Raw genomic sequence first — 26034 nt, 5'->3', positions numbered from 1 at the left:
TGACAAAGGAGGCAAGGATATACAATGGAGAAAAGACAGTCTCTTCAATAAGTGGTGCTGGGAAAACTGGACAGCTACATGTAAAAGAATGAAATTAGAACACTCCCTAACACCATACACAAAAATAGACTCAAAATGGATTCGAGACCTAAATGTAAGACACTATAAAACTCTCAGAGGAAAACATAGGAAGAACACTCTTTGACATAAATCACAACAAGATCTTTTTTGATCCACCTCCTAGAGTAATGGAAATAAAAACAAAAATAAACAAATGGGATCTAATGAAACTTCAAAGCTTTTGCACAGCAAAGGAAACCATAAACAAGACGAAAAGACAACCCTCAGAATGGGAGAAAATATTTGCAAACGAATCATCAGACAAAGGATTAATCTCCAAAATATAGAAACAGCTCATTCAGCTCAATATTAAAGAAACAAACAACCCAATCCTAAAATGGGCAGAAGACCTAAATAGACATTTCTCCAAAGAAGACATACATATGGCCAAGAAGCACATGAAAAGCTGCTCAACATCACTAATTATTAGAGAAATGCAACTCAAAACTACAATGAGGTATCACCTCACACCAGTTAGAATGGGCATCATCAGAAAATCTACAAACAACAAATGCTGGAGAGGGTGTGGAGAAAAGGGAATCCTCTTGCACTGTTGGTGGGAATGTAAATTGATACAGCCACTATGGAGAACAGTATGGAGGTTCCCTAAAAAACTAAAAATAGAATTAGTATATGATCTAGCAATCCCACTACTGGGCATATACCCAGAGAAAACCATAATTCAAAAAGACACATGCACCCCAATGCTCATTGCAGCACTATTTACAATAGCTAGGTCATGGAAGCAACCTAAATGCCCATCGACTGACGAATGGATAAAGAAGATGTGGCCCATATATACAATGGAATATTACTCAGCCATAAAAAGGAACGAAATTGAGTCATTTGTTGAGACGTGGATGGATCTAGAGACTGTCATACAGAGTGAAGTAAGTCAGAAAGAGAAAAACAAATATTGTATATTAACGCATGTATGTGGAACCTAGAAAAATGGTACAAATGAACTGGTTTGCAGGACAGAAGTTGAGACACAGATGTAGAGAAGAAACGTATGGACACCAAGGGGGGAAAGCCGCAGAGGGGTGGGGTGTGGGGATGATGGTGTGCTGAAATGGGCAATTGGGATTGACATGTATACACTGATGTGTATAAAATTGGTGACTAATAAGAACCTGCTGTATAAAAAAATAAATAACATGAAAAAATTTAAAAAGAAGTTATAAAGAAGGTGGTGAAGGGATGAAAAGAAAATAAAAAGGTAACTATGTGAGGTAATAAATGCTAATGTAGCTTGATTGTGGTGATCATTTCACAACGTATGAAGCCATCACGTTGTGCACCTTAAATATATATGATTTTTGTCAATTATACTTCAATAAAGGTGAAAAAAGATTTTTTTAAAAGTTATAAAGATATTCTCATATACCTCTAACACTTTCTCAATTTTGTTTTCTAACATAAGTAATTGATTTTCTATATATTATGAAAGTGTAGTAATTTTTTTTCAAATTGCTAGCTAATTTTTCACTTTTTATTGAATAGACTATCTTCATATTTTTACAAAATCTACTTATATTCTACAGTGTTTTGTATTTTTATTTACGGATACACCGCTTTTCCTTTTGAAATAAACCTAGCATCTTGGCCATCTGTCTGTTTTCTTGCCCTTTAGTTCAAGTACTAAAAGAATAGAATATATATGGCCCCCATTTTTATGGACTTGCAAGCTTTCACCTCCAGAAAGTTACAATTTTTGAATCAAGGTTTTTAATGGTTCTTACTGCTGGTCTTACTTTTTTGTAAATGATATTTTAAAAATTATGCTTTTAAACTTTTTGCTTGGTATATAGAAATATAATTATTTTTCACATTGATTTCGTAACAGTACAGAAACCTTGCTAATCTCTCTTATTCTAATAATTTCACTGTAGATCCTTTTGAATTTTCTTTATCAGCAGATAAATCATTTGTGAATAGTGGTATTTTTGTTCTTTCTTCCTTTCCAGTCTTTTTTCTTTGACTTATTGAGCAGACTGGAACTTTAAGTATAATGCTGAATAGAAAGCAGGATAATGGGACAACCTTCTCTTACCTCCGATTTTTTAAGGGGAATGCTCTTAACGTTTCACCACTACATATAATGTTTGCTGTGGTTTTTCTGTTTATTTGTAGATGTCATTTATAAAATTTGGAGTACCCTTCTGTTCCTGGTTTAGTAAGAGTTTTCTTTTTTTTTTTAATGACAAATGGGTTTTTAAATGAGAACTTTTTCTGCATCGATTTTGACAAGATTTTTCACCTTAGATTTATTAGTGAGGTGAATTGCATTATAGATTTTCTAACGTTGAACTAATTTTGCAACCTGGATAAACTCAACTTGGTAAATGATGTATTCTTTTTAACACTGCTGTTGTGGGTTGCTAATATTTCTTGTTCAGAATTTTTATATCTCTGTTCATGAGCAAGGATGGGCTATAATTTACCTTTTTGTGACAGTTTTTAGTATCAGTGTTGTACTAGCCTCATAAAATGAGATAGAGAATGTTTTTACTTCTTCCATTCTCCGAAGAGTTGGAGCAAAAGTGGAATTATCTATTCCTTGAATATTTGGTGGAATTCACTGGTAAAACCAGCGGTGTTTGATGTTTTCTTTGTGGGGAGACTTTTAATTACTGATCCAAATTCTTTAATAGTTTATAGGACTGTTGAGGTTTATTTATTTCTTATTGAGTTTGGTTAATTTATATTTTGAGGAATTTTCCATTTGGTCTAAGTTTTCCTATGAATTGACATAAAATTTTTCACAACAGTCCCCTATTATCTTTCTAATCTTCGTAATGGTGGCCCCAGTTTTGTTCCTAATACTGTTTATCTGTCTCTTCTCTTTTTCTCAATCTGACTGGAGTTTTGTTTAATTTTGTTAGTTATTTCAAAGAACCAATTATTAGTTTAGTTGATCAAACCATGTATTTTATCTTTGTTTTCAGTTTCATTAAATCCTGTTCATGTCTTTATTATTTTCTTCCTTTTACTTTCTTTGGGTCTCTTCTGTGTCTCTTTCCCTAACTTTTAATTTCTTTTCTAATATAAGCATTTGAAGTTATACATATTCCTAGTTCTTTATTTTATGTGTAATACAAAAATTGGCAGTCATTATTTTCAAGGTGGAGAAAAGAATCTTATTCTGACTTCAAAATTGCTATTGTCAATTATGACTAAATTCATAATGCTCACCATGTCAAACCATATGATTTTGATATATACATTGGAGAATCATACTTACCAATGTTGTTTTAATGTCGTCTTGTTTCATATAGGATTCACCTTTATTTGATCTTATTAAACAAGCAAAGGACCGAGAAGGACCAGCTGATCACCTTGAACCTGCTTGTTCTCTCAGCCTTCCTCTCCAGAATAATCACACTGCAGCAGATATGTAAGTAGAATATCTGTTGTGTCAATCCATTCAACTTGCAAATAGATTCTGAGCATAGTGTAATGCAAGATGTTATACAAAAGCTGTAGGGAATAGAATTTTGAATAAGACATTTTTCCTGCTTTCAGGGATCAGTAATATAAGATACATGACCCAAATAAAGTTCGTATACAGTGATACAGAGTGCTACTGAAATCACTCAGGTTTGGTGTAATGAGGACAGCTTTCATGCAGAGATGGCAATTTAGATAGTCCTCAAAGGCAGAGCAGGATTTCAACATGGAAACTGGAGAGGAGGGAAGAGACAGAAATAGCATGAACCCCAAAGTATAGCAGCCAGGAAAGCAGGAAACATTTTTCAGGGAGTACAGCTCAGCGCATCTGGAGTGAAGCATAGGATGGGCAGAGGGAGTAGTGTGGGATCAGAGACTAAAACGGTTGATTAGTTCATGAAGGTGTGATGGAAGAAGAAGGCGATAACTAACATTTATTAAGCGTTCACTATGTGCTGGACAGTGACCTAACAGCCCTGTAAGATAATAGACGCGGCTATCAGCCTCTGTTATCTAGAAGAAGGAATTAGAGATCAAACCCAAGCAATCTGACCCCAAAGCCCATGCTCTTAAGCAGTCTAGCTACATTGCCTTTCATAGAAATGTGCCTAATGTTATGTTCCTGTTCAGTTCTGTATAGGAATTGACATTACAGAGTTCTGTGATTAGTGCAGGGACTGTTTTCCAGAGATGTCATTTCCATGATAATTTGTACCAAAGTATTTCTAGCATATGGAGCGTCTGCCTTCATGTATAAATTTGTTTGCTAGGTAATACATAAATATAAATAAGTCAAGCCTTATCTTTTCTTTAATTCAATAAGCAGTTGTCTGTTAGGTGCCAGGAAGTGCTCTAGGCACTGGGAATACAAAGGCGAATAAGATGGACTAGGTCCTTCCCCTCATAGAGCTTACTCTCTGGAGGAAGGAAATAAACAGTGAACAAGTAAACTAATACATAAGGTGATTTTAGAATATAATAAGTTCTGTAATAGAAAGAAACAGAATGATGTGAAAGAGAAGCTAAGAGAGTGATAGAATGTTTAGGGAAGCTTTCTCTGATGAAGTGCTATTTGACCTGAGACTTGAAGAACAAGTGGGTGCTGGCCAGGCAAAATCTGCATGATGTGCATTCCAGGCACAGCAGTATTAAGTGCAGTGGCCCTGGGTGGTCAAACTTAGCTGGTCTGAGGAACAGAAAGAAACCCCGAAGCAAACAAGAGGAGAATGGTACAAGATGGGGCTGGAGAGGCAAACTGGAGCTAGACCTTGTAGGTTCTCATAGGCCGTAGGGAGGAGTTTCCGTTTTAGAAGGGCAGTGGGAAAGCATTAAGGTTTTAAGCAGGGGTGCAGCTTGCTATAATTGGTATTTTTAAAGTCAGTTTCTGGCTGCTATTTGAAGTACAGGTGGGTTTGGAGGAGGGAAAGGAACAGGGCAAGGAAGAAAGTAGAAAGACTAGTTTGGAGAAAATTTCAGTAGTTCAAGTGAGAGATGTAAACGACTTGGTCTAAGATATGTCAGTAGAGATACAAAGAAATGGAAAGATCTGGGGTGTATTTTAGAGGAAGATTTAATAGAACTTTCTTTTGCATTGGGTTTGAAGATTGGGAAAAGGGAAAAATTTAAAATACCTCCTAAGTTTTTAACTTAAGAAACTGGATGTAATGTGGAGCCATTTCTTGACATGGGAAAGAAGTCAAGAGCTCCACTTTGGCCTTCTTAAGTCTGAGATTCAAGTAGCAAAGTCCAGGAGGTAATGTGTTCACCTAGAATTCAAGGGAGACTAACTTCTACCCAAGTTAAGTCAGTCTACAATATTGTTAGTTAGTGAATTGAAGGGAAATTCAAGGGTGATAATAGACTAGACCCTGGTACTTAAAAAGTTGTGATGGTGATTCCCTTTTCCTAGTGTACTAGTAAATATATTGCATGTACTAGAAACATCCATAGTAAGGTACAAATCCTACTTCCTGCTCAGAATGATTTCTCAGCTACTAAAACAAAATTAGAAAGTTATGCTTTGGTGTTTACTCCCTAGTACTTGCTCTTCATAGTAGATTCTGGGATATTTTTAAAAGACTGTAAACCTTTTACTAATAGTGACCTTAATAAAAAGTGTTCTTGAAAAAAAACAAAGAAAGTAGACCTGGATTATCCTCTAAAATAAAGGGCAACACAGAGCAGTAGAAGGTCAGAAATTGAGAAATAATTTTACTAATATCTCTGCCTTGATTTATGCCTAACATATTTTTAGTATACAGGTGTAAATCTGCCTTGATAATGTTACCTGAAATATTAATTCATATAATCATGTACTATATAGTTTAGGAGGGAGTATGTATGTGTAACTTAAGTCCTATGTATATGAACCATAGTTATCAATGAAATGTTTTTAGGAGAAGAATCAGAGAAATTGATATTTTGATATCAGTGGCTTGTTCTTTTAAGCTGGAGTCATTTTATGAACTCAGTCCCACTTTAGTTATTAGAATTGAACATATAAACATATGCAGCTATTTTTTAAATAAGGCAGTAATTCCCAAGAAAAGCCATTTATTGAAAAAGAGTTAGAAATGATAAGGACAAGCTTAGTTTTCCTATTAGTCTCTCTTTTCCAACTTGTATTTAAAGAGGAATTTGGTGTAGAACAGTAGATTAAATAGACAAGATGTGTTTGGATGCATGTGTACAGCCGTGTGTGTGTGTGTGTGTGTGTGTGTGTGTGTGTGTGTGAGCAAGAGAGAGAGAGAGATTCTTAGCAAACTTCAAATGAAGTCTTTTCCTTTGAATATATCTAGGTATCTTTCTCCTGTAAGATCCCCAAAGAAAAAAGGGTCAACTACACGTGTAAATTCTACTGCAAATTCAGAGGCACAAGCAACCTCAGCCTTCCAGACTCAGAAGCCATTGAAATCTACCTCCCTTTCACTCTTTTACAAAAAAGGTTAGTAGATGATTACTCTCAAGAGCGTGGACTCTGAAATGAGGCTGACTGAATTCAAATCATGGCTCTTCTGCTTAACTAGGCGTGACTTTGGGCAAGTCGCTTTAATATCATATGACCCAGCAATCCCACTACTGGGCATACACCCTGAGAAAACCATAATTCAAAAGGACACATGTACCCCAATGTTCATTACAGCACTATTTACATTAGTCAGGTCATGGAAGCAACCTAAATGTCCAACGACAGATGAATGGATAAAGAAGATGTGGCACATATATACAATGGAATATTACTTAGCCATGAAAAGGAATGAAATTGGGTCATTTGTAGAGAAGTGGATGGACCTAGAGTCTGTCATACAGAGTGAAGTAAGCCAGAAAGAGAGAAACAAATATCGTATATTAACGCATATATGTAGAATCTATAAAAATGGTACAGATGAACCTATTTGCAGGGTAGGAATAGAGATGTAGGCGTAGAGAACGGACATGTGGACATGGTGGGGAAGGGAAGGGTGGGATGAATTGGGAGATTAGGATTGACATATATACACTACCACGCGTAAAATAGACAGCTAGCGGGAACATGCTATAAAGCACAGGAAGCTCAGCTCGGTGCTCTGTGATGTCCTAGATGGGTGGGATGGGGGTGCGGTGGGAGGGAGGTCCAAGAGGGAGGGGATATAGGTATAAATATAGCTGATTCACTTCATTGTACAGCAGAAACTAACACAACATTGTAAAGCAATTATACTCCAATTAAAAAAAAAAGGAAAAAAAAACTTCAATATCTCTATGCCTGTTTTCTCATCTGTAAAATGGAAATAATAATAATCTACCTTGTATGGGGTTTGAGATAATTAAATGAATTAATACATAAAACGCTTCCAACAGTGCCTAGCCCATAGTAAGCACTCAGAAAGTGTTAGATGTTGTTATTGTCACTGCTACTGTTACGCTTTCAAATTTATGCCTGGAAGTATTTGCTCCTAACATTACTTTTGCTGTTCAGGTGTGTGAGTTGAGATTATACAGTGTGTTGTGGCCTAGTGCAGGTACATTTCCTGGTAACCAGGTTGTATTCTCACACATTCTCTGATTGTGTGTGTATGTGGTGGGATGGGGAGGTCATTTGGGTGTCTGTGCATGTGTATATACGTGCAAGTGCACACCCACTTGGAGCTCTTTGAAGGAAAGTAAAATGCCACATTCCTCTGTGATAAATCATTTTTCTGATTTTTATTCAAGTCAGAAATATACTGAACTTTATAGGCATGTTATAAGCCCTTACGTTAGAGCGTTGGTTCCAAAGTGTGGTCCCCAACCAGCAGAATCCACCTCACCTGCTAAGTTGTAGAAATGAGAATTTTTGTTTGAGCCCCGCCCCTAGAACTACTCAGAAGCTCTAGGATGAGGCAAAAAAAAAAAAAAAATCATTGTTTCTACAAGCCCTCAATGCAAGTCTGATATAAGCCAAAGTTGAGGACCACTGGGATAAATTATTAACTAAAAAATTCTGATTACTTTATGCAAGTCTTTGAAAAGTAAATTTAAACCAAGGGTCATTATGTTTAAAGTAGATGGAGGAAAATTCAGTTTTGTGGATTACTTTTCTCCAACCTGTGTTCCACTAGCATTTTTAAATAAACTCTCTAAATTTAATATCACAGTCATATTACCACTTAGGTAATCTACAAGTCTAGCATTTTTATAGAGAAATACACTATTTGTTTTTTGTTTTTAGGATTGGAAAAATTGAGGGACTTTGGAAATTCCATTATTTTAAAAAATAATTACCCTCTTGAATATTGATAGTGAGAATTTTCAACATCTGTGATGAGAGATTACCAGTGGAACTGAAACAAACCCTATTTGGATTGTCTAATTTCACAAGATCTTAGGATCTTTCTTCCTCCGCCTCAACTTTATTTTATTTTATTTATTTAATTTATTTTTGGCTGTGTCGGGTGTTGGTTGAGGCACGCGGGATCGTCTTTGAGGCATATGGGATCTTTCATTGTGGCGCACGGGCTTCTCTCTAGTTGTGGCGTGCAGGTTTTCTCTCTCTAGTTGTGTGCAGGCTCCAGGGCGCGTGGGCTCTGTAGTTGTGGCATGTGGGTTCCAGAGTGTGTGAGCTCTGTAGTTTGTGGCACGCAAGCTCTGTAGTTGAGGCGCGGGAGCTCAGTAGTTGTGGCGCACGGGCTTAGTTGCCCTGCGGCATGTGGGATCTTAGTTCCCTGCCCAGGGATCGAACCCGCGTCCCCTGCATTGGAAAGTGGATTCTTTACCACTGGACCACCAGGGAAGTCCCTCTACCTCAATTTTATGCTGTAATAATTTAACAAAAGAATTATTTTTTGCTGAATAATGCTTTCAGCAAAGTATTATTTTGCCTTCTAGTATCTAGGACAGTGCTAAGGCTACAAATCATTTATTCATAAGGAAAACAGTGGTAGAGATGAAGTTAATGTTAAAATGCTATTTAACAGCATTTGGTTATAGCAATTTAATGTTTTGAAAAAAATCCACTTGTGATACAAAATTAAGAGTAAATGTGATTAATTACCCTTATTTTTCCAGTGTGTCGACTAGCATATCTTCGACTAAATACCCTGTGTGCACGCCTTCTGTCTGACCACCCAGAACTAGAACATATCATCTGGACCCTTTTCCAACACACACTGCAAAATGAGTATGAACTCATGAGAGACAGGCATTTGGACCAGGTAAGAAAATTATGCACTTTTCCTACTCGACTCACTTGTTAGCTGTGTACTGATTTCTTAAGAAAAGGTTAGATTCAAATGAGAAGCTGCATCGATTTAGTAGACTTAATATATATTTGCTTGTTTGCTACCCTTTATATTTTTGCTATATTTCTTACAAATGAGAACTTTAGAGCTTGAGAATATTTCAATAACTTTACTTATTTAATGGCATGAAAGATCTCATTGCAAAACTCACTGAAGAAACTTTATCAAAGGCTTTTTCTATGTTGTGGTAAGCCAGAATTCATTTAGTGTGGAAAAAGCATGAGACTTAAGAATAGTTGATCTAGGACTTCCCTGGTCCAGTGCTTAAGACTCTGCTTCCACTGCAGGCTGCAGGGGGCACGGGTTTGATCCCTGGTTGGGGAACTAAGACCCCCCCGGGGATCTTAGTTGATCTAAAAAAGATCTAAAATAGAATAGTTGATCTAAAACAATGTCAAATGAATAAATGAATGAGTTAATTTACAAAGACCATCTCTCATATCTTCCTCTTTCTTCTGTTTATGGAATAATAATATTTTTGTAACAGTTTTATTGAGATGTAATTCATATACCATGCTAATTACCCATTTAAAGTGTACAGTTCAGTAGTTTTTAGTATATTAACAGAGTTGTGCAACAATCACCAAAATCAGTTTTAAAATATTTTCATCATGTCAAAAAGAAACCCTGTACCTGTAGCGTGCACGCCTCTATTCTGCTACCCCCTCTAACCACAGGCAACATGCTAATCTACTTTCTGTCTTTATAGACTTGCCTATTCTGGACATATAAATGGAATCGTATAATGTTATCTTTTGTGTCTGGATTCCTTCACTTACTATGTTTTCATTGTTCATCTGTGTTACAGCTTGTATCAGTACTTCATTCCTTTTTATTGCCAAATAATGTTCCACTGTATGGCTATACCACATCATGTTTATTTATTCATCAATTGATGTACATTTGGTTTCCACTTTTTGGCTATTATGAATAATGTTAATGAAAATTCATGTGCAAGTTTTTGGGTGGACGTATGTTTTCATTTCTCTAGGGTATTTACCTAGGAGTGGAATTGCTGGGTCATATGGTAACTCTATGTTTTACCTTTTGAGGAATGGCCAGATTGTTTACTAGCATGGCTACCCATTTTATATTCCTGTCAGCAGTGTATGGGGTTCCAATTTCTTCACATCTTCACCAACTTCTTACTTGCCTTTTGGATTATAGCCATCTTAGTGGTTATGAAGTGATATCTCTTTGTGGTTTTGATTTGCACTTCCCTGATGGCTAATGATATTGAGGATCTTTTTGTGTTCTTATTGACCATTTGTATATCTTCTTTGGAGAAATAGCTATTCAGATACTTTACCTATTTGTTCATTGGGTTGTCTTTTTATTGTTGAGCTGAAAGGGTTTTTTATATATTCTACATGCAAGTTCCTTATCATGCAAATTCTTATATGATTTGCAAATATTTTCGCTCATTCTCTGAGTTGTCATTTCACTTTCTTGATTGTGTCCTTTGAAGCTTTTGGTGCTTTAGTGCTTCAGAAGCTCAGATTTTCTTTTTCTTCTTGAGTCAGTTTTGGTAGTTTGTGTCTTTCTTTAAATTTTTCCGTTTCATCTTAGATATCTATTTTGTTGATATGCAGCTGTTCATAATGTTCCCTTTTAATCTTTTTATTTTGGTAAGGTCGGTAGTATTGTTCCCAGTAAGAATGATATTTTGAGCAAAAGATGAATTATTGTATAAAGGTATAACCTACAAATATGTATATTTTTCAAGAGCATATTTGAACTCTAAATTCTAGTATGTTGGATTTTTTTTCTAAGTAGGCACTTATTGCCTTATGGGTCTACTGCTTTTCGATAATATAGAAAGATAGACAGTAGTGCTAAGGATTTCTAAAGAGATTAGGTATCTGGAATCAAGAAGATTTTGTGAGAGGCACCTTAGGTAAAGTATTGAAATAGGAGAACTGTGAATTAGCAAAGAGGATACTTGGATGGCATTCTAAACGGGAGAAATAGTAGGATTGGGGCTGTTTAAGATGCTAAACAAGGGATGTTGAGTAGGTATTCTTGGCGGTAGATGGGAGCAAGAATGTTGCAGAAGATATCAGTTCTTAAATCAGGTAGTAAAATTCAGACAAATTAAGAAAGTTCGATGTTTCAAAGTCACAGAAAATTACTTCAAATTTTATTTTTATGTTTAAAATACCCTTCTCTTTAAATGTAATATGCGTATAGAGTAATCGATATATCATAAGGATACATCTTAATGTAAATTCATCAACTGAACTCATCTATGAAAGCAAATCAAGAAACAGAACATTGTCAACAGAAGACTGTCTCCTATCCCCTTCCAGTTACTGCATCCCCCTTAACACCACCACTGAGTATAGTCAATATTATTTTATCTAATAGTTTGAACCCTTTTCACACCTGGCTTTTTTTTTTTAAGTGCTAGTTACACAGTTAATTGATTCCATTTTCAACTTTTCTCTTCTGAGAAACATTTAAGGAACAGGAGCCAAAGTTAGGGTTACTTACAAACCAGATGATCAGTCCTGAATAATTGAGAGTTGGCTATTTGCATTCTGTTCTTTAAATACTTTACATGTACATTCAAACTGAGCTCAGGATGGGAAAAGATAATTCTGTAGGAAATTAAATTTCCATTTTTTGAAACTAAAAGAAAGATAACAGTGTTTTTTAGAGTACAACCATGCAACAAAATCCTGACTATTTTTATATCACATTTTATTTACTAGATTATGATGTGTTCCATGTATGGTATATGCAAAGTGAAGAATATAGACCTTAAATTCAAAATCATTGTAACAGCATACAAAGATCTTCCTCATGCTGTTCAGGAGGTAGGTAAATTTCCATGGTAAGAATTTTCCAGATATATACATATCTATAATATGGATAGCTTCAGTCATTAATTATATCATATGTTCTGACTGTATTATATAAATTTACGTATCAACTTTTTACTTTCGTATTGTTGGTTAATTATTTGTAACTAAAATGTAATTGGGAAGTTAACACACTTTAGTATTCAAATTCATATTATAAAGTAAATAAGGAATACTATATCCCTGACAATAAGCAGGATATTTGTAATAAACTTTTACACAAATATATAAAAAACATATTGTATATATCTATGACATTTCACTGCTAGTAGAACAGCTATAATCCAAGCCTAAGATGGCTTTTTCGGATTGTTTTTGCCTGTAAAATATGCATTTTTACTGTTAAATAGTATTATGAACTATTAAAATAGAAAATCTAGGGCTTCCCTGGTGGCGCAGTGGTTAAGAATCCGCCTGCCAATGCAGGGGACATGGGTTCAAGCCCTGGTCTGGGAAGATCCCACATGCCACGGAGCAACTAAGCCCGTGCACCACAACTACTGAGCCCGTGTGCCACAACTACTGAAGCCTGCGCGCGTAGACCCCGTGCTCTGCAACAAGAGAAGCCACCACTCACCGCAGCTAGAGAAAGCCCGCACGCAGCAACAAAGACCCAATGCAGCCAAAAATAAATTAATTAATTTAAAAAAAAAAAAAAAAAAGAAAGAAAATCTAAAGAGTTAAATACCCAAATTCATTTAACAAGTGTTTTCGCTCTTCTTCCTCAGACATTCAAACGTGTTTTGATCAGAGAAGAGGAGTATGATTCTATTATCGTATTCTATAACTCAGTCTTCATGCAGAGACTGAAAACAAATATTTTGCAGTATGCTTCCACCAGGGTATGTTAAAAAACATCCTTTGTTTGGGAAAGTCTAATTATAAAGCAGTGGATCTCACTAAAATGTTAAGTAATCTACTTTTTTTGTTTTTCCTCTAGCCCCCTACCTTGTCACCAATTCCTCACATTCCTCGAAGCCCTTACAAGTTTTCTAGCTCACCTTTACGGGTTCCTGGGGGGAACATCTACATATCACCCCTGAAGAATCCGTATAAAATTTCAGAAGGTCTGCCTATGCCAACAAAAATGACTCCAAGATCAAGGTTTGTGTTTTCTTTTTAGGGAAGTGGTAAAGAATAAGAGGGGCTTATTTTGATCCAAGCATAAGAACACAAAGCTTTCTTCATCTAAAATAAGCTAGATTTGAGACTCTAATTTCCTCATTTATATTAAGTGATGTGATAAGAATTGGGGGTCGGGGGGGGAGGTAATCTGTTTACTTAGATGGGTTTGCACATTTAGTCATCAGCTTTCCTGGCTGCTGGGGTCTGTTCTTTTTTAAACGGTCTGAGCACCAGTTTGATGATAAGTTTCAAGTCACTCTCATGTTTTTGTAAGTAGCCAGTCTGCTAAACAAAGTAGATTACTTTTGGTTAAGAATTTTTATTCTGGAGTTTATTGAATGTCGTGTGAACTCTTTCTGTGGATGTGTTCATCTTGCTTATAAAAATGTAGATGACTGATTAAATGTAGGTGACTGTAAATTAAGTCTTTAGAAGTCCATCCCTAATTCAGCCTGTGGCCTCCTTGTATTAACTTGAGCAGGTCTCAGGGTGCTGTGGCTCAGGTAAATGATGAGTGTGAAACTGTTTTAAATTCTCAGATGAAAGGTTCTGTGCAACTACAAATCAGTATATTATCTTCCACATCCAACAGCAAGTGCTCTCTGGCTTTTGAAGTACTTCAGTTGACTCATTATGTGTTATCGTGGGCTATTTAAAACTGACTTTATTTGAATAAAGTGGAGGCAGATTAGCTTGTAAAGTCTCAGAAAATGTTAGCCCATATAGTTGTACTTAATGGGCAAGAAAAACAAGAAGGGGATATATTAACCCTATAGAAAACATTCATGTGGTGTGTTTAATTGTGTAAATAATGCACACTCATAAAAATTTCAAACTCTACAGTAGAAGAAAAAGTAGAAGATAATTGGCAAATGATATAAATGCTCTCATGTGCCCCTGTATCATCTTCTGTTTATTTGGTGTTCTTATAGTTGAGTATCTGTGTACTGATATCTACAACTTACATTATAAGCTGCTGAGATGCCACACCATGTCTAATTTGTACACATGAAAATGTGTACTTAGCTAAATTTTTAATGGTGATAATTAACCCATGTTATGCTGATAATGATGGCTTTTTGCTGATCTTAGTTAAATCACTTCCAGGTTGGAGTCCTTCAGCAAAAAAGTCACATTCTGAAAATCCTGATAAATCATTGATCAGGTATTAAGAGAGCATCTTAACACTCTGCATATTCAGCATATTTCGTTAAATCAAATATATCAATATATAGAATGATGGCCACTTATCAAAGAATTGGAGGACAATAAAATCCATATATTTATTGATTCCATGTACATATGATCCAATCTTTGTTGTGTCAGGCTAATGCTGTTCTTCATCTTTATTATCAGGAGCGTAAATTATATGGTTCAAACAAGGACAAACTAATAAGAGATTTCTGATTCTAGGATATGTGTTAAATAGCCTTTACTATATATAGTAAATATATTTACTATACTATATATAGATCCTAATTAGAATTCTGATGATCACTTATAAGTTTTTACCAAATGTAACTTGAATTTTTAATGAGAAAATGTGAAAGGAATTTTAATTAACTTAGTCATTGATTTATGAAGAATTAAGTATGGATAAACTTAAAATTTTCTTTTACCCTTTTTAAATGTGAACAATGGCAGAATATGTTCTTGCAGACATGCAGGTCTTGCTTTAAAAAATCTAAGGAACCAGCTCAGTGTTTGACTAGACTAGCACTACCAGAATAAGTCTCTAGTGACTATAATTTGTCAGTGGTTCTAGGGGTAGAGGAAACCTTTGATTTGGTATTCCTGATAGTTCAGAATGACGTGTGTATGTTCACCTCTGCACAGTTGTATATGATTTGCATTACTAATTTTCATTTTATATTAACTTGACAGAATCTTAGTATCAATTGGTGAATCATTTGGGGTGAGTATTTTTCCTGTGAAATACAGTAGTATGCACTATAACTATAAAAGAAATCGAGAATTTCTATAATTGAATTTACAAATGCTATTATTCAAGCACCTCATTCAGGCATGTTGCGTAGAATTTAGAAGACATATCAGATTTATTTTCAAATCAGATTTAATTTTAAATCATATTCATAATTGGTGAATTTCAAAGTTGTTTTCTAAACATTTCTTTGAGATTATATAATATTTGTGTGTATACATTCATGTATATACATACAGATATATGCATTGTATAATCTCAAAGGAATGTTTTAAAAAACAGCTTTGAAATTCACTAATTTGAAATAAGATACTCCAAAATGTAATCACTGTGTCCAGATGTCACCAGCCAGTCCTTACCTACTGGTCTCCTTCTATACATGTACACACTTTTGCTTTTCTTCCTCTCCAAATTCTAGGATATTCTTTCCCTGTTAAATTGATTAGGAATTGGTTACATGCCCCAGTATAAGTGACAGAGTCTGTGGTGGTCTTTGTTCCAGAGGAATGCAGGGGAAAGCTTAGCTTTGAAATGGTTATTCTAGTCTGGGAACCCACTACTCTAGCTGGCCTTTCATTACCATCACTAAATCAGCAGTCCTGTATTCAGTGTGCATTACTATTAATGTTTCATACCACCCACCCCTCTGCCTGTATTTGTTATTTATTGCTGCATAACAAATCACCCACAAATTTAGTAACTTAAACGTTTTTTCATCTCAGTTTCTGTGGGTCAGTGAGCAGGCATGGCTTAGGATCCAGGGTCTCTCCGGACAAGGCTGCAGTCAGTGTGTCACCTGGAGCTGCAGTTATCTCCGGGCTCACCTGTAGAATGACCTCTCACAGACTCATTCATATGGCTGTTGGCTGATCCTCGATGGCTATTGGCCCAAGCCATCAGTTCCTTGACACGTGGGCTTCTCCCGTAGGGTGACAGGCTACTCACAACATAGCAGCTTGCTTCTCCCAGAGCAAGGACTCCAAGAGAGGGAGGCAGGGAAGGAGGGAGATAAACAAGCAAAATGAAAGCCAGTCTTCTTGTAATCTTGGAAGTGACTTTCCATCACTTTTGCCACATTTAAAGAGCTCCTGACTTTGTTTGTTTGTTTGTTTGTTTATTTCATTTTTTTGTCTGTGTTGGGTCTTCGTTTCTATGCAAGGGCTTTCTCTAGTTGTGGCAAGCGGGGGCCACTCTTCATCGCGGTGCGCGGGCTTTTCACTGTCGCGGCCTCTCTTGTTGTGGAGCACAGGCTCCAGACGCGCAGGCTCAGTAGTTGTGGCTCACGGGCCTAGTTGCTCTGCAGCATGTGGGATCTTCCCAGACCAGGGCTCGAACCCGTGTCCCCTGCATTGGCAGGCAGATTCTCAACCACTGTGCCACCAGGGAAGCCCCCTGCCACATTATTTTGTCAGGAGCAAGACACCACCAGGTCCAACCCACACTCAAGGAGATGAGGATTAATGAGAGCCATTCTAGCATCTGCCTGCTGCACTGCCCCAAATGAAATAACTAGAGAACCATAAATGTTTGTATACTAAAAGACCAAATGTTAAAATGTTTGTTACAAATAGTAAATGCTGTGACATTTAGCTCAACATAGGCTGCAGCTGTCAGGCTTCACAAAGGGGATATGGACCACATTAAATAGGATTGGATTTGGATAAGTATAGAGTAGTGGTCTTCAAACTGTTTTGCTTGCCATAGCCTCTAAAAGAATTGAGAAAATGTTATATGTACTTCCATATTTTAAAGCTGATAACTGAAAATCTTATAAATTTAATAGGTGCCCAGAATTTTGTTTCTATCATATTGTACATGTGCTCTAACTATATTTTCCATCAAAATCTGGTTTTGCATTTAATTTTTTTGAAACTTAGTTCATTTAATTTTTGGAAAATAAAGCATAGTTAGCAAAGCTAATGCTTACTGTCAAATCAGTCAAATCACATTTAATTTCTATCAGGAAGTCTGACTTCATTCTTGAGTTCAAATAAATGTGTTAATACACATCACTGAGATTATCACCTCACCCTGGTTCTGAAATAGATAGACAAGACATAGAGTTTTTCCATATGTTTGTCCTTTGGATAAAATAAGGTATTGCGCCCCCTTTGGTATTTCTTACCAAAGCTTTCTTTGCTGTGAAAGGATTCTCCCTCAGGAGATAAATATCTCAGATCATCTCTAGTAATACTTGGATGGACTCAAATGCTTAAGTTTTTTGGCTATTTAATATTTTATTTTAAAACTTTTAGAGTTAGGATATCAACGAATACTACTACATCAATAATGGCTTCAAATATATAGTATGACTTGTCAACATGATACCCATAAAGTGAGTCCAAAATTATTATTCACTAAACATCGCTTATTAAATTCCTGTGACATTCTTTCCGGTTATGCTGTGCTCTAAAAAGAAAAAAAATCTGTCAAAAATAAGGTTCCAGGAAGCTGTTCCAACTTTGCATGCTTCTGAGAAGTAGCCCTGGTTTTGTGTGTGAGTAGGTTCTGAAAATGAGGAACTAGGACTTTTGGAGTAGTCATCAGAGTTGTTGGGAAGACACAGGGGGGTTTGAAAGTAGCAGGTATTTAATTGGGGCAGAGTTAGGTGCAGTTAGTCTGATTTTAACATTTTTCATATCTCTTATTTGGTCCATAAAAGCAGAAAATTAAAATGCAGATATTACCTCTGCCTGATTTTTGACCCACCTCAAACCTACAATTAGGGGTTGCTAACTGCAAAGTGGTGGCATTTAATGATTTAAAATAAAGAATTCCATAATTTGCAGACTTCTGAGAAGTTCCAGAAAATAAATCAAATGGTGTGTAACAGCGACCGTGTGCTCAAAAGAAGTGCTGAAGGAAGCAACCCTCCTAAACCACTGAAAAAACTGCGCTTTGACATTGAAGGATCGGATGAAGCAGATGGAAGGTAGGAGCAGTGTTCGAATGTCTTTCAGTAGCTGAGCTGGTCATCGGGAGAACCCAGAGTGCCCACCCTACTCCCGGCTTACACCAGTCCTTCTCATGCCAGTTTTATTTGGAAATTATGAGGATTGCTCAAAATAATAGGTGTGACTGCATCCCAAAGCTAAAAGCACCATGTAAATCTACTGAAATTCATTGAAAATATCAGATGTTAAAAATCTGGTCATTTTTTTACAAAGCTATTGATAAAATTTTGTTAGTTTTGATTAACATTAGATTTTTAAATGCTTACTCTTGAAAAATGCTACTGTGTTTTATAAGAACCACCGAAAAAATATCTAGGATCATAAATTTGTGACATTTATATTTTAGATGTTCGATTTATAAACCTTTGAAATTAAAAGCTACTCACTAAAATAAGAGCATAAAAAGTCATTGAAAACATAGTTATTGGAAATCTGAGGTTTTCATTTATACATATACGTATGAAATATTTTGCATTTTTTAAATCTGCAGTAAACATCTCCCAGGGGAGTCCAAATTTCAACAGAAACTGGCAGAAATGAGTAAGTACTTATCATTTCACCTTATGTAAATGAACAGTCATTTACACTGCAGAAAGCCTTTTCACATTATAAAAGAATAAATTTATAGAATCTCTTCAATTAGTGACTTGCTTATGCGTTCAAGATATAATTCGGTCAAGCATGTGTTATTTACAAGCCTGTATGGATTAGATGTGTGATGCAAAGTGAAGGTCATCTTCATCCTTCCTAAAATCTGTGTGGGAAGACCAAGAAGTGAAACCAAATCGTCAACATGAATGGCTGTGGTTAGAAAATATTTTAGGTAGCAGAACTGTAATGAGGTACTCTTTATTTAAGAATATTGGATGTAGGCAAGAATGTAATAAACTTAGCATATATAAACATCATCACCCTTATTTAAAGAATAATCTTTTATTCTGCTATTACTGAACTTTCCTAATTTGCAAGTTTTAGAACTTATTTTAAACAAAAGTTTTCCATTACTGGAAATCAGAATTTTGATAAAGAACACTAGAGCATTTTCCAAGTTATACAGAGTGACGTAAGTTTGGAATGTTAAGGCAAATGGACTTCTCTCCTAAGCTACTCTGACACTATGAAAGATTAACCCAAGTATAGTAGATGGGAAGCACATTAAGAAAAAGATCAGTGTGCACTAACTGCTACTGCGTTGTCTTAGAGAGGTAGCCATGAGGGTGAGTGTGACATTTCCTGATAATCTGGTGCCAGACCCATTAACAGGAAACAGAGCTGGGTCTTGGAAAGAAGACAAATATTTAGGAGATAATAAGAATTAAAACTGTCATTCCTAGGTCATAAGACATATCAATAAGAACAGTACCAATTAAAATGTGACTTTTTAAAAAGGGACTTTCTCTCAATATGTCTCTGTAGATACTAACTTTGAAATATAAAGTGTTTTTAAAATTACTTTTGATTTTTTAAACCATATTTCTATGTGTATTATTTTGAAGAGTACTATTGAAACTAAATTAAATTTTGTGGTTATAAATGGATCTCTTTTTGGATTTTACATTAACTAATATACTCCTGTTTCAACTTTTAAATAGTTGTAGCTTTTCCCCCCAGTACATGAAAATAGACATGAAGCTTATAACCAAAACCAGACCTTAAAAACATGTGGAAGCATTTTGGAACCCACAAATATGCATTTTAAAAGGAGCACAAAGCTGTAAAAACATGTATATTTTCTTATAGAAGAGCTCAGTTGCTGTAGTCAGTACATTTCGCAGTGACACACTTAGCTATGACCATGAATTCCCTCTGCCAGGCTGAAGTTCAGGGCCTTTGTGCAGCTGAAAATTGAGGAGAGGTAGCAGGAGTTTTAACCCGTAAGGATAAGGAATTCTCCAGGTTGCTCCAGCTTTCCTCAAAAAAACTGTATTCAGAAAAAGATCATTACACAGTGCTAGATTGCTCAGAGTGGAAGGGCCAGAAAGGGAGACTTAGAGTCACTCCTTTCTTTACCAAGCGTGAGTGTTCTTTGTGCTTCTTTATGAAGAGCCTTTGCCCACCTCTAAAATCAAGTTAAGATTTTTAAAATTACTTAAGAGAAGCATTCTGTTTTTGTGTTGTAATTAATAATGTATTTTTAAATGTCCACGTCCAAATTAAATGAGCTGTGAGCTGATGTGTTTGCAGTACTTGCAGCGTGTCTCCAAACACAAGGGAATTCCTGGCTTTATGAAGAATAACACTCACTTCAGCAGACCAGCCCAGAATTCTGTATTGCTCAGGTGCCAAACTTAACCGTATCATCTCTAGAACAGTGGTCTACAAAGTTGGGCACACTTGGGTGTGTGTAAGACCACCTTTTGGGGGTACATAAAGAGACTATTAGAATATTTATCATTATCTCATCTATTTTAATGTTTGGGGTATGTGTGTCTTATAATTTAGACACATGTACATACATACATACATACATACATACATACTTCAGTGGTACATGCTTGGAAAAAAATTTGCTGATGGGGATGTATGATTTAAAAAACGAAACCACTGCTTTTGCGAGGCCCTGGGCTCCATCAATTTGGCGTAAGCATAACATATGTGGCAGCCCTTTACCAGCTTACCCAGCACCGTCAGTGCTATTAACATTTCTTCATCCTTGTTTTAGCATCTACTCGAACACGAATGCAAAAGCAGAAAATGAATGATAGCACGGATACCTCAAACAGGGAAGAAAAGTGAGGACCTCACGACCTTGGTGGGCACCCTGTACACCTCCGGCTTCATTGTCTCCCACAGATCTGACTGTAGAACTCTCCCAGGTTCTGTTTACGGCCACATTTGATACATACCTTCAGCTCTTTTTGTGGATAGCACAGTTGGGTATTTGTGCAGGGGATTCCTAAGCCACTTGCAACATTGTAGTCACTAGAACATGCATTGTTATTGTACAAGATTGAAAATCATGTGCCAGTCCTGCCATTTAAAAAGCTGTAGCAGATGTTTCCATTTCCAAAATACAGTAAGTCCCCTACATACGAACCTTCAAGATATGAACTTTCAAAGATGCGAACAATTGAATCCAGCAAGGAACCAGAACCTGTGCCATTAATGTCAGGCGTGAGTGAAACTGCAGCTTGCCCTCCGTCTCCTATTGCTGACGATCCTTCAGCTCTGCCGTCTCCCACCTCCTCTCCCTCCTCCCGTCAGTAACTCTTCTTGCCTCTTCAGGCGATGCCAGCCCGTGTGCCAGCTGTTGTACTGTACTACTGTACTTTTCAAGGTACTGTACTGTAAGATTAAAAATGTTTTCTTTATTTTTTGTGTGTTTGTTTTTTATGTATTATTTGTGTGAAAAGTATTATAAAGCTATTACAGTACAGTACTATATAGCCGATTGTGTTAGTTGGGTACCTAGGCTAACTTCGCTGGACTTACAAACAAATTGGTCTTATGAAGCACTCTCTGAATGGAACTCGTTCGTATGTAGGGGTTTTACTTACAATTGCTCTGCTTTACAAATGGTGGCAGGATCCCCTGGGAGTGAGAGTCCTCACAACCTGTGCCTATCTGAGTACTTTGTCTTCTCTTGTGGCATGTATGTGATGTTTGCTCTTATTTTTATTAATTTATATTTATTTTTTTAACTTAACATGAACACCCTTAGAAAATGCGTCTTGTCTTCCAAATGCAATTTGGCTGACCGCCCCCATTCACCCAAATGATCCTGAGCTCTTGTGCTAAAACATATATTAGAAACTAGGGAAAAATTACTAATTTTTACACATTAGATTTTAGTTTACTCATGGAAACTAAATGGATGTACTGTGTGTTTGTTTTATAAATATTAGTTTTTAAATGCAAACAGAAAGCAAAGTATAAACATATGAGATACTGTCATACTACTGATACAGATTTCATACCTCAGGACTTGTAAAAATTTATTCTTTTCTTCATCCAACTCATGTTTTAAAATAAAGAGTTATTAATAGTACTCTTGGTTTTTATACCGTTCAGATCACTGAATTCATGAAGTACCCATCTAGTGCTTGGAAAATAAAGTGTTCAGCTAGAGCTTTGCTGCAGAGGACCCTAATACAGTATATCTCAAGTGCACTTTCTAACATTTCTGGGTCCTGAAGCATCAAGATACAAAATAATTTTACTCCACAAACAGACTGTTAACTATAGGAGCCTTAATTTTTTTCTTAGAGAGTTATATAATTACATCTCAGCAGTTACTCTGCCCTCCTGAATGCGGGAAGAGGGTGTGTTTGTTCTGGAATGGTACATGTCTTCCATGTATCTTTTGAACTAGCAGTTGTCTTTTTTTTTTTTTTTCCCTTAATTCAGCATGGTCTAACACTGGCATATTCAAAGCCGCATCATTTCTCATCCAAAATGCAGGTAATGAAAGGTCTTTGGGTTAGGCATTAATGTTTCTGATTTTGTGCAAAAGCTTCAATTTAAAACAGCTGCATTAGAAAAGAGGCGCTCCCCCCTCCAACACCTAAAGGTGTATTTAAATATCTTGTGTGATTAACTTATTTAGAGATGGTATAATTTAAAATAGGTGGTATTTAAGGTAGCATCTACTAGCTTTTAGGAAAATTACTTTGTCTAAACTCAGAGTTCTTTTTAAAAAGAAACCTGGTCTTATTTGTTAGAAAACAAAACTTTATTTTGTGCTCAGTTAAGTTGCAAACTTATTTTTTTTGACAGTTATCTTGATAACAAAGGCACTAGAAAGCTTTATCTCATTTCCTCATTCATTTTTGCATGAATATCAAACAAATCAGTTAGTTTTTAGGTCAAGGGCTTACCACATTTCTGAGTCTTTTGCTAATAAGTTCATGTTAGGATTAGTGTCAGAACTTAAGGAACTTCAGAGATCGTGTATTGAGATTTCTTAAATAAGGCTTCAGATATTGCTTTATTGCTTTTTGTATTGGTTAAAACTGTACATTTAAAATCGCTATGTTACTATTTTCTACAATTAACAATAGTTTGTCTATTTTTAAATAAATTAGTTGTTAAGAGTCTTAATGGTCTGATGTGGTCTTTGTATTAAGTGCACTAATGTTCTCTTTGGTATCTAAATTCTCTCCTAGTATCTCATCCGTTCTTAGCCTTTAAGAATGGGCTTTATATGCTGATGAATCCCAAATTTATTTCTCCAGCCCTGACCTCTTCATGGAGGTCAGAGCTCTCATAGCCAACAGAACTGTTGATTCCTACCCCTCCTCCCCACCCAACTTCTCAAAATATAAACCGAAATCAAACAAAAACACCCTTTTCTACCCTAGTCTTTTCCCATGTTACTAAACACTTACTTACTCAAGATAAAAACCTGAGTCTTCTATTAGCTATTGTCTGGACCACTGTTAAAGACTTCTAACTGGTCTCTACTTCCCTCTCTTTCCTCTTTACCTTTCTACTCCTTAAAGACCCCTTTAAAATATAAATTGATTCACTTTGCTCCTCTCCTTGAAGTATTCACACTCCTGATCGCGGCCTGGGAAGCGGCCCCTGCCTTCTTCTCCGTCCTGTTCTCAGGCTACTTTCTCCCTGCTTGCTGTGCTTTATCCCCACTGGCCTTTTTCTCTTATGACGCCAAGCCCATCCCTACCTCAGGCTTTTATATTTGCTGTTCCTTCTGTCCAGGGTGCTCCTCCCCCAGGATTTTGCTTAGCTGGTTTCCTCTTGTCTTTCAGGGCTCAGCTCAGAGGCCTTCCTTGACACCCAAGCTAAAATCCTTCCTCTGTACTGTGCCACTCTCCTTCAAAAGTGTAACAGCATTCATCACCGTCAGAAACTGCCTTACTCGGGTTGCCTATTGCCTGTTTACCCACCCCGGCATCAACCTGGCTGGCCTTACCTACTACTATAGTTCTAGCATCTAGAAGAAGCCCGTATGTAGGGGGGAAAAAAGGTATGTTTCCTGTATGTTTTCCAAGTATGTAGAAACAATATTCTCTTTCTCTTTGAAAATGCCATGTACTGAGTACCTACTGTATTTCAGGCACATTCTAAATGTAAGTGATACAACAACAAATAAATAAAATGAAGATTCCCCCTCTCTGTGGAACTTACATTCTAATTCTAGTTTCGGGAAAAGAGAGCAAACGAATAAATAAACGAGGAATATAGTATATGTGATTGTATTAAGTTCTGTGGAGAAAGACATGCCAGGGAGGAGGACGGGGAGTACCGGTAGGGAGAGGAGTTTTTACACTTAAAGGAGAGTGGCCAGGGCAAGACTTGCCGAGGTGGTATTTGAGCAAAGTGTTGAAGAGGGTGAGGGAGTGAGCCAGGCACAAGAGGGGGTAAAACAGAACACAGAGAGGAAAAGCCAGTGCTCAGAGGTGGGTGTACGTCAGGGGTGTCTGAGGAAACGTAAGATGTCACAGTAAGATGGAGAGTTTTAAGAAAAGGAGTCGGCGCGGGGGGGCAAGTATCTCTTTTCATCTAACACAGAGTTTATAAAGGCCTTTCCTTCCAAGCATCCTTCACATATATATATATTATAAGTCTGCAGTCCTTTATCTGCAGTTCTGAAATCCAAAAAGCTTTTAAAACCAAGTGGTTCTGTGTGTTTGGTACCAAAAGTCATATGGCATCAAAAACGTATCTAAACTGGCATAGAGCTACTGAGAGGCTTTATCCCACTTAGTGGGAATATTCTTGTTTCACCATTAATGCACTGATTTGGGGGATCTAACCTAGGCCCTGCTTAGGTATCACGTATTATGTAATATATGTACCATATGATCATATTAAACTCCAAAAAAAATTAAGAAACACATCTGGTACCAAAGGATAATCTTGAGTTTAAGTAATGTGATTTCTCAAAAACAGGTGGACGGTAAAAGTCCCTCCTTCTGAAACAGCAGCATGTTTGTCCCTGAAGGAAGAAAGGCAAATAAAGAAGTTCCAGCAGGAAAAGCAGCAAGCATACCTCAGTGGACTGAATTTATGTTGGATGCGGATCTTCTATGAAATGCAGTCTCTTAGGTCAGGGAAAAATCAAGCAGCCTTTATAACATTAAAAATTTTTAGATGATAGAAAACTGATCACTTCTGGAGATTAATTTAGTATTCCAGTAATTAAAGCTCTTTATAATGAAAGGGACAAGCTCAAATTCAGTATTTACTTTATTCATTACAGTTTTCTGGTACGAATGGTGGGCGGCAGGGAGTATCAGTTCTATTACCGTCCGGATGATTTCCTAGAAACTTGCCTGTAGAAGCATATTTTTGTTCCTCATTTTTGGGCCAGACAGCGTACATGGCATTGGCAAGGATTTATTCAGTAGAATTTTCCTTTGGACTAAATAAATGTTTTACAGGACAACCTGAAACCTTGCCTCTAGACATAGCAGATTTCCACAAATATGGGGTCTTAAATAGAAATATAGTAACACTATATGTCTGAAAGGAATTAAAACAACTCTTTTAATAAGAAGCTGGAATAGTCATCTATTCTTAGAAATACTTTTTTGTGTCCATTATCTTGGAACTATACTTACACTTTAGTATTGATGTATGATGACAATTTACTATGAAAGTTAAATTTATTCCACAGACCAATTATCAGTTACTTTCTAAACAGAAAATGTTATGATTTTAACTGAATTTAGTGAGAGAAAATCATTATGGTTTATGTTCTTATGCTTTGGCAAAGACTGAATTAAAAGTGACAGTACAGTATGGTTTTTCCTTTCTCTTTACAGTTCTCCCAACCTGTTTGTTGTGATAATAGCACAGGGAGGACTCATAAGATTGATAAGACTGTGTAGTTTGTAATTGCCTCTTTTTCATTATCA

At 36.3% G+C, this 26034-nt stretch overlaps 1 protein-coding gene across 4 annotated transcripts in view; it reads left to right on the top strand.

Annotated features, from left to right (window-relative positions):
- RB1 (RB transcriptional corepressor 1) overlaps positions 1-25447 on the top strand; it is a 131313-nt gene extending 105866 nt beyond the window's left edge. The window contains exons 18-28 of one of the 4 annotated variants that reach the window (XR_011071092.1): positions 3399-3517; positions 6369-6514; positions 9097-9242; positions 12044-12148; positions 12922-13035; positions 13134-13297; positions 15203-15233; positions 18050-18192; positions 18705-18754; positions 20877-21491; positions 23923-24063. Coding sequence is in view for 3 of the 4 variants with exons in the window: in XM_068526980.1 (XP_068383081.1) it covers positions 3399-3517; positions 6369-6514; positions 9097-9242; positions 12044-12148; positions 12922-13035; positions 13134-13297; positions 15203-15233; positions 18050-18192; positions 18705-18754; positions 23923-24098 (1194 nt within the window). In the remaining variant the exon portion in view is untranslated. Of the gene's footprint in view, positions 1-3398; positions 3518-6368; positions 6515-9096; positions 9243-12043; positions 12149-12921; positions 13036-13133; positions 13298-15202; positions 15234-18049; positions 18193-18704; positions 18755-20845; positions 23173-23922; positions 24141-25066 lie in introns of those variants that run through there. The other 3 variants (XM_068526980.1, XM_068526981.1, XM_068526982.1) reach the window with 3 other exon arrangements.
- The last annotated feature ends 587 nt before the right edge of the window (positions 25448-26034 follow it).

The sequence above is a fragment of the Eschrichtius robustus genome, chromosome 18 (genome assembly GCF_028021215.1).
Source record: "Eschrichtius robustus isolate mEscRob2 chromosome 18, mEscRob2.pri, whole genome shotgun sequence".
Classification (NCBI taxonomy): domain Eukaryota; kingdom Metazoa; phylum Chordata; class Mammalia; order Artiodactyla; family Eschrichtiidae; genus Eschrichtius; species Eschrichtius robustus.
The sequence above is the reverse complement of the archived record's forward strand: the minus strand, read 5'-3'. Positions and strand labels throughout refer to the sequence as shown.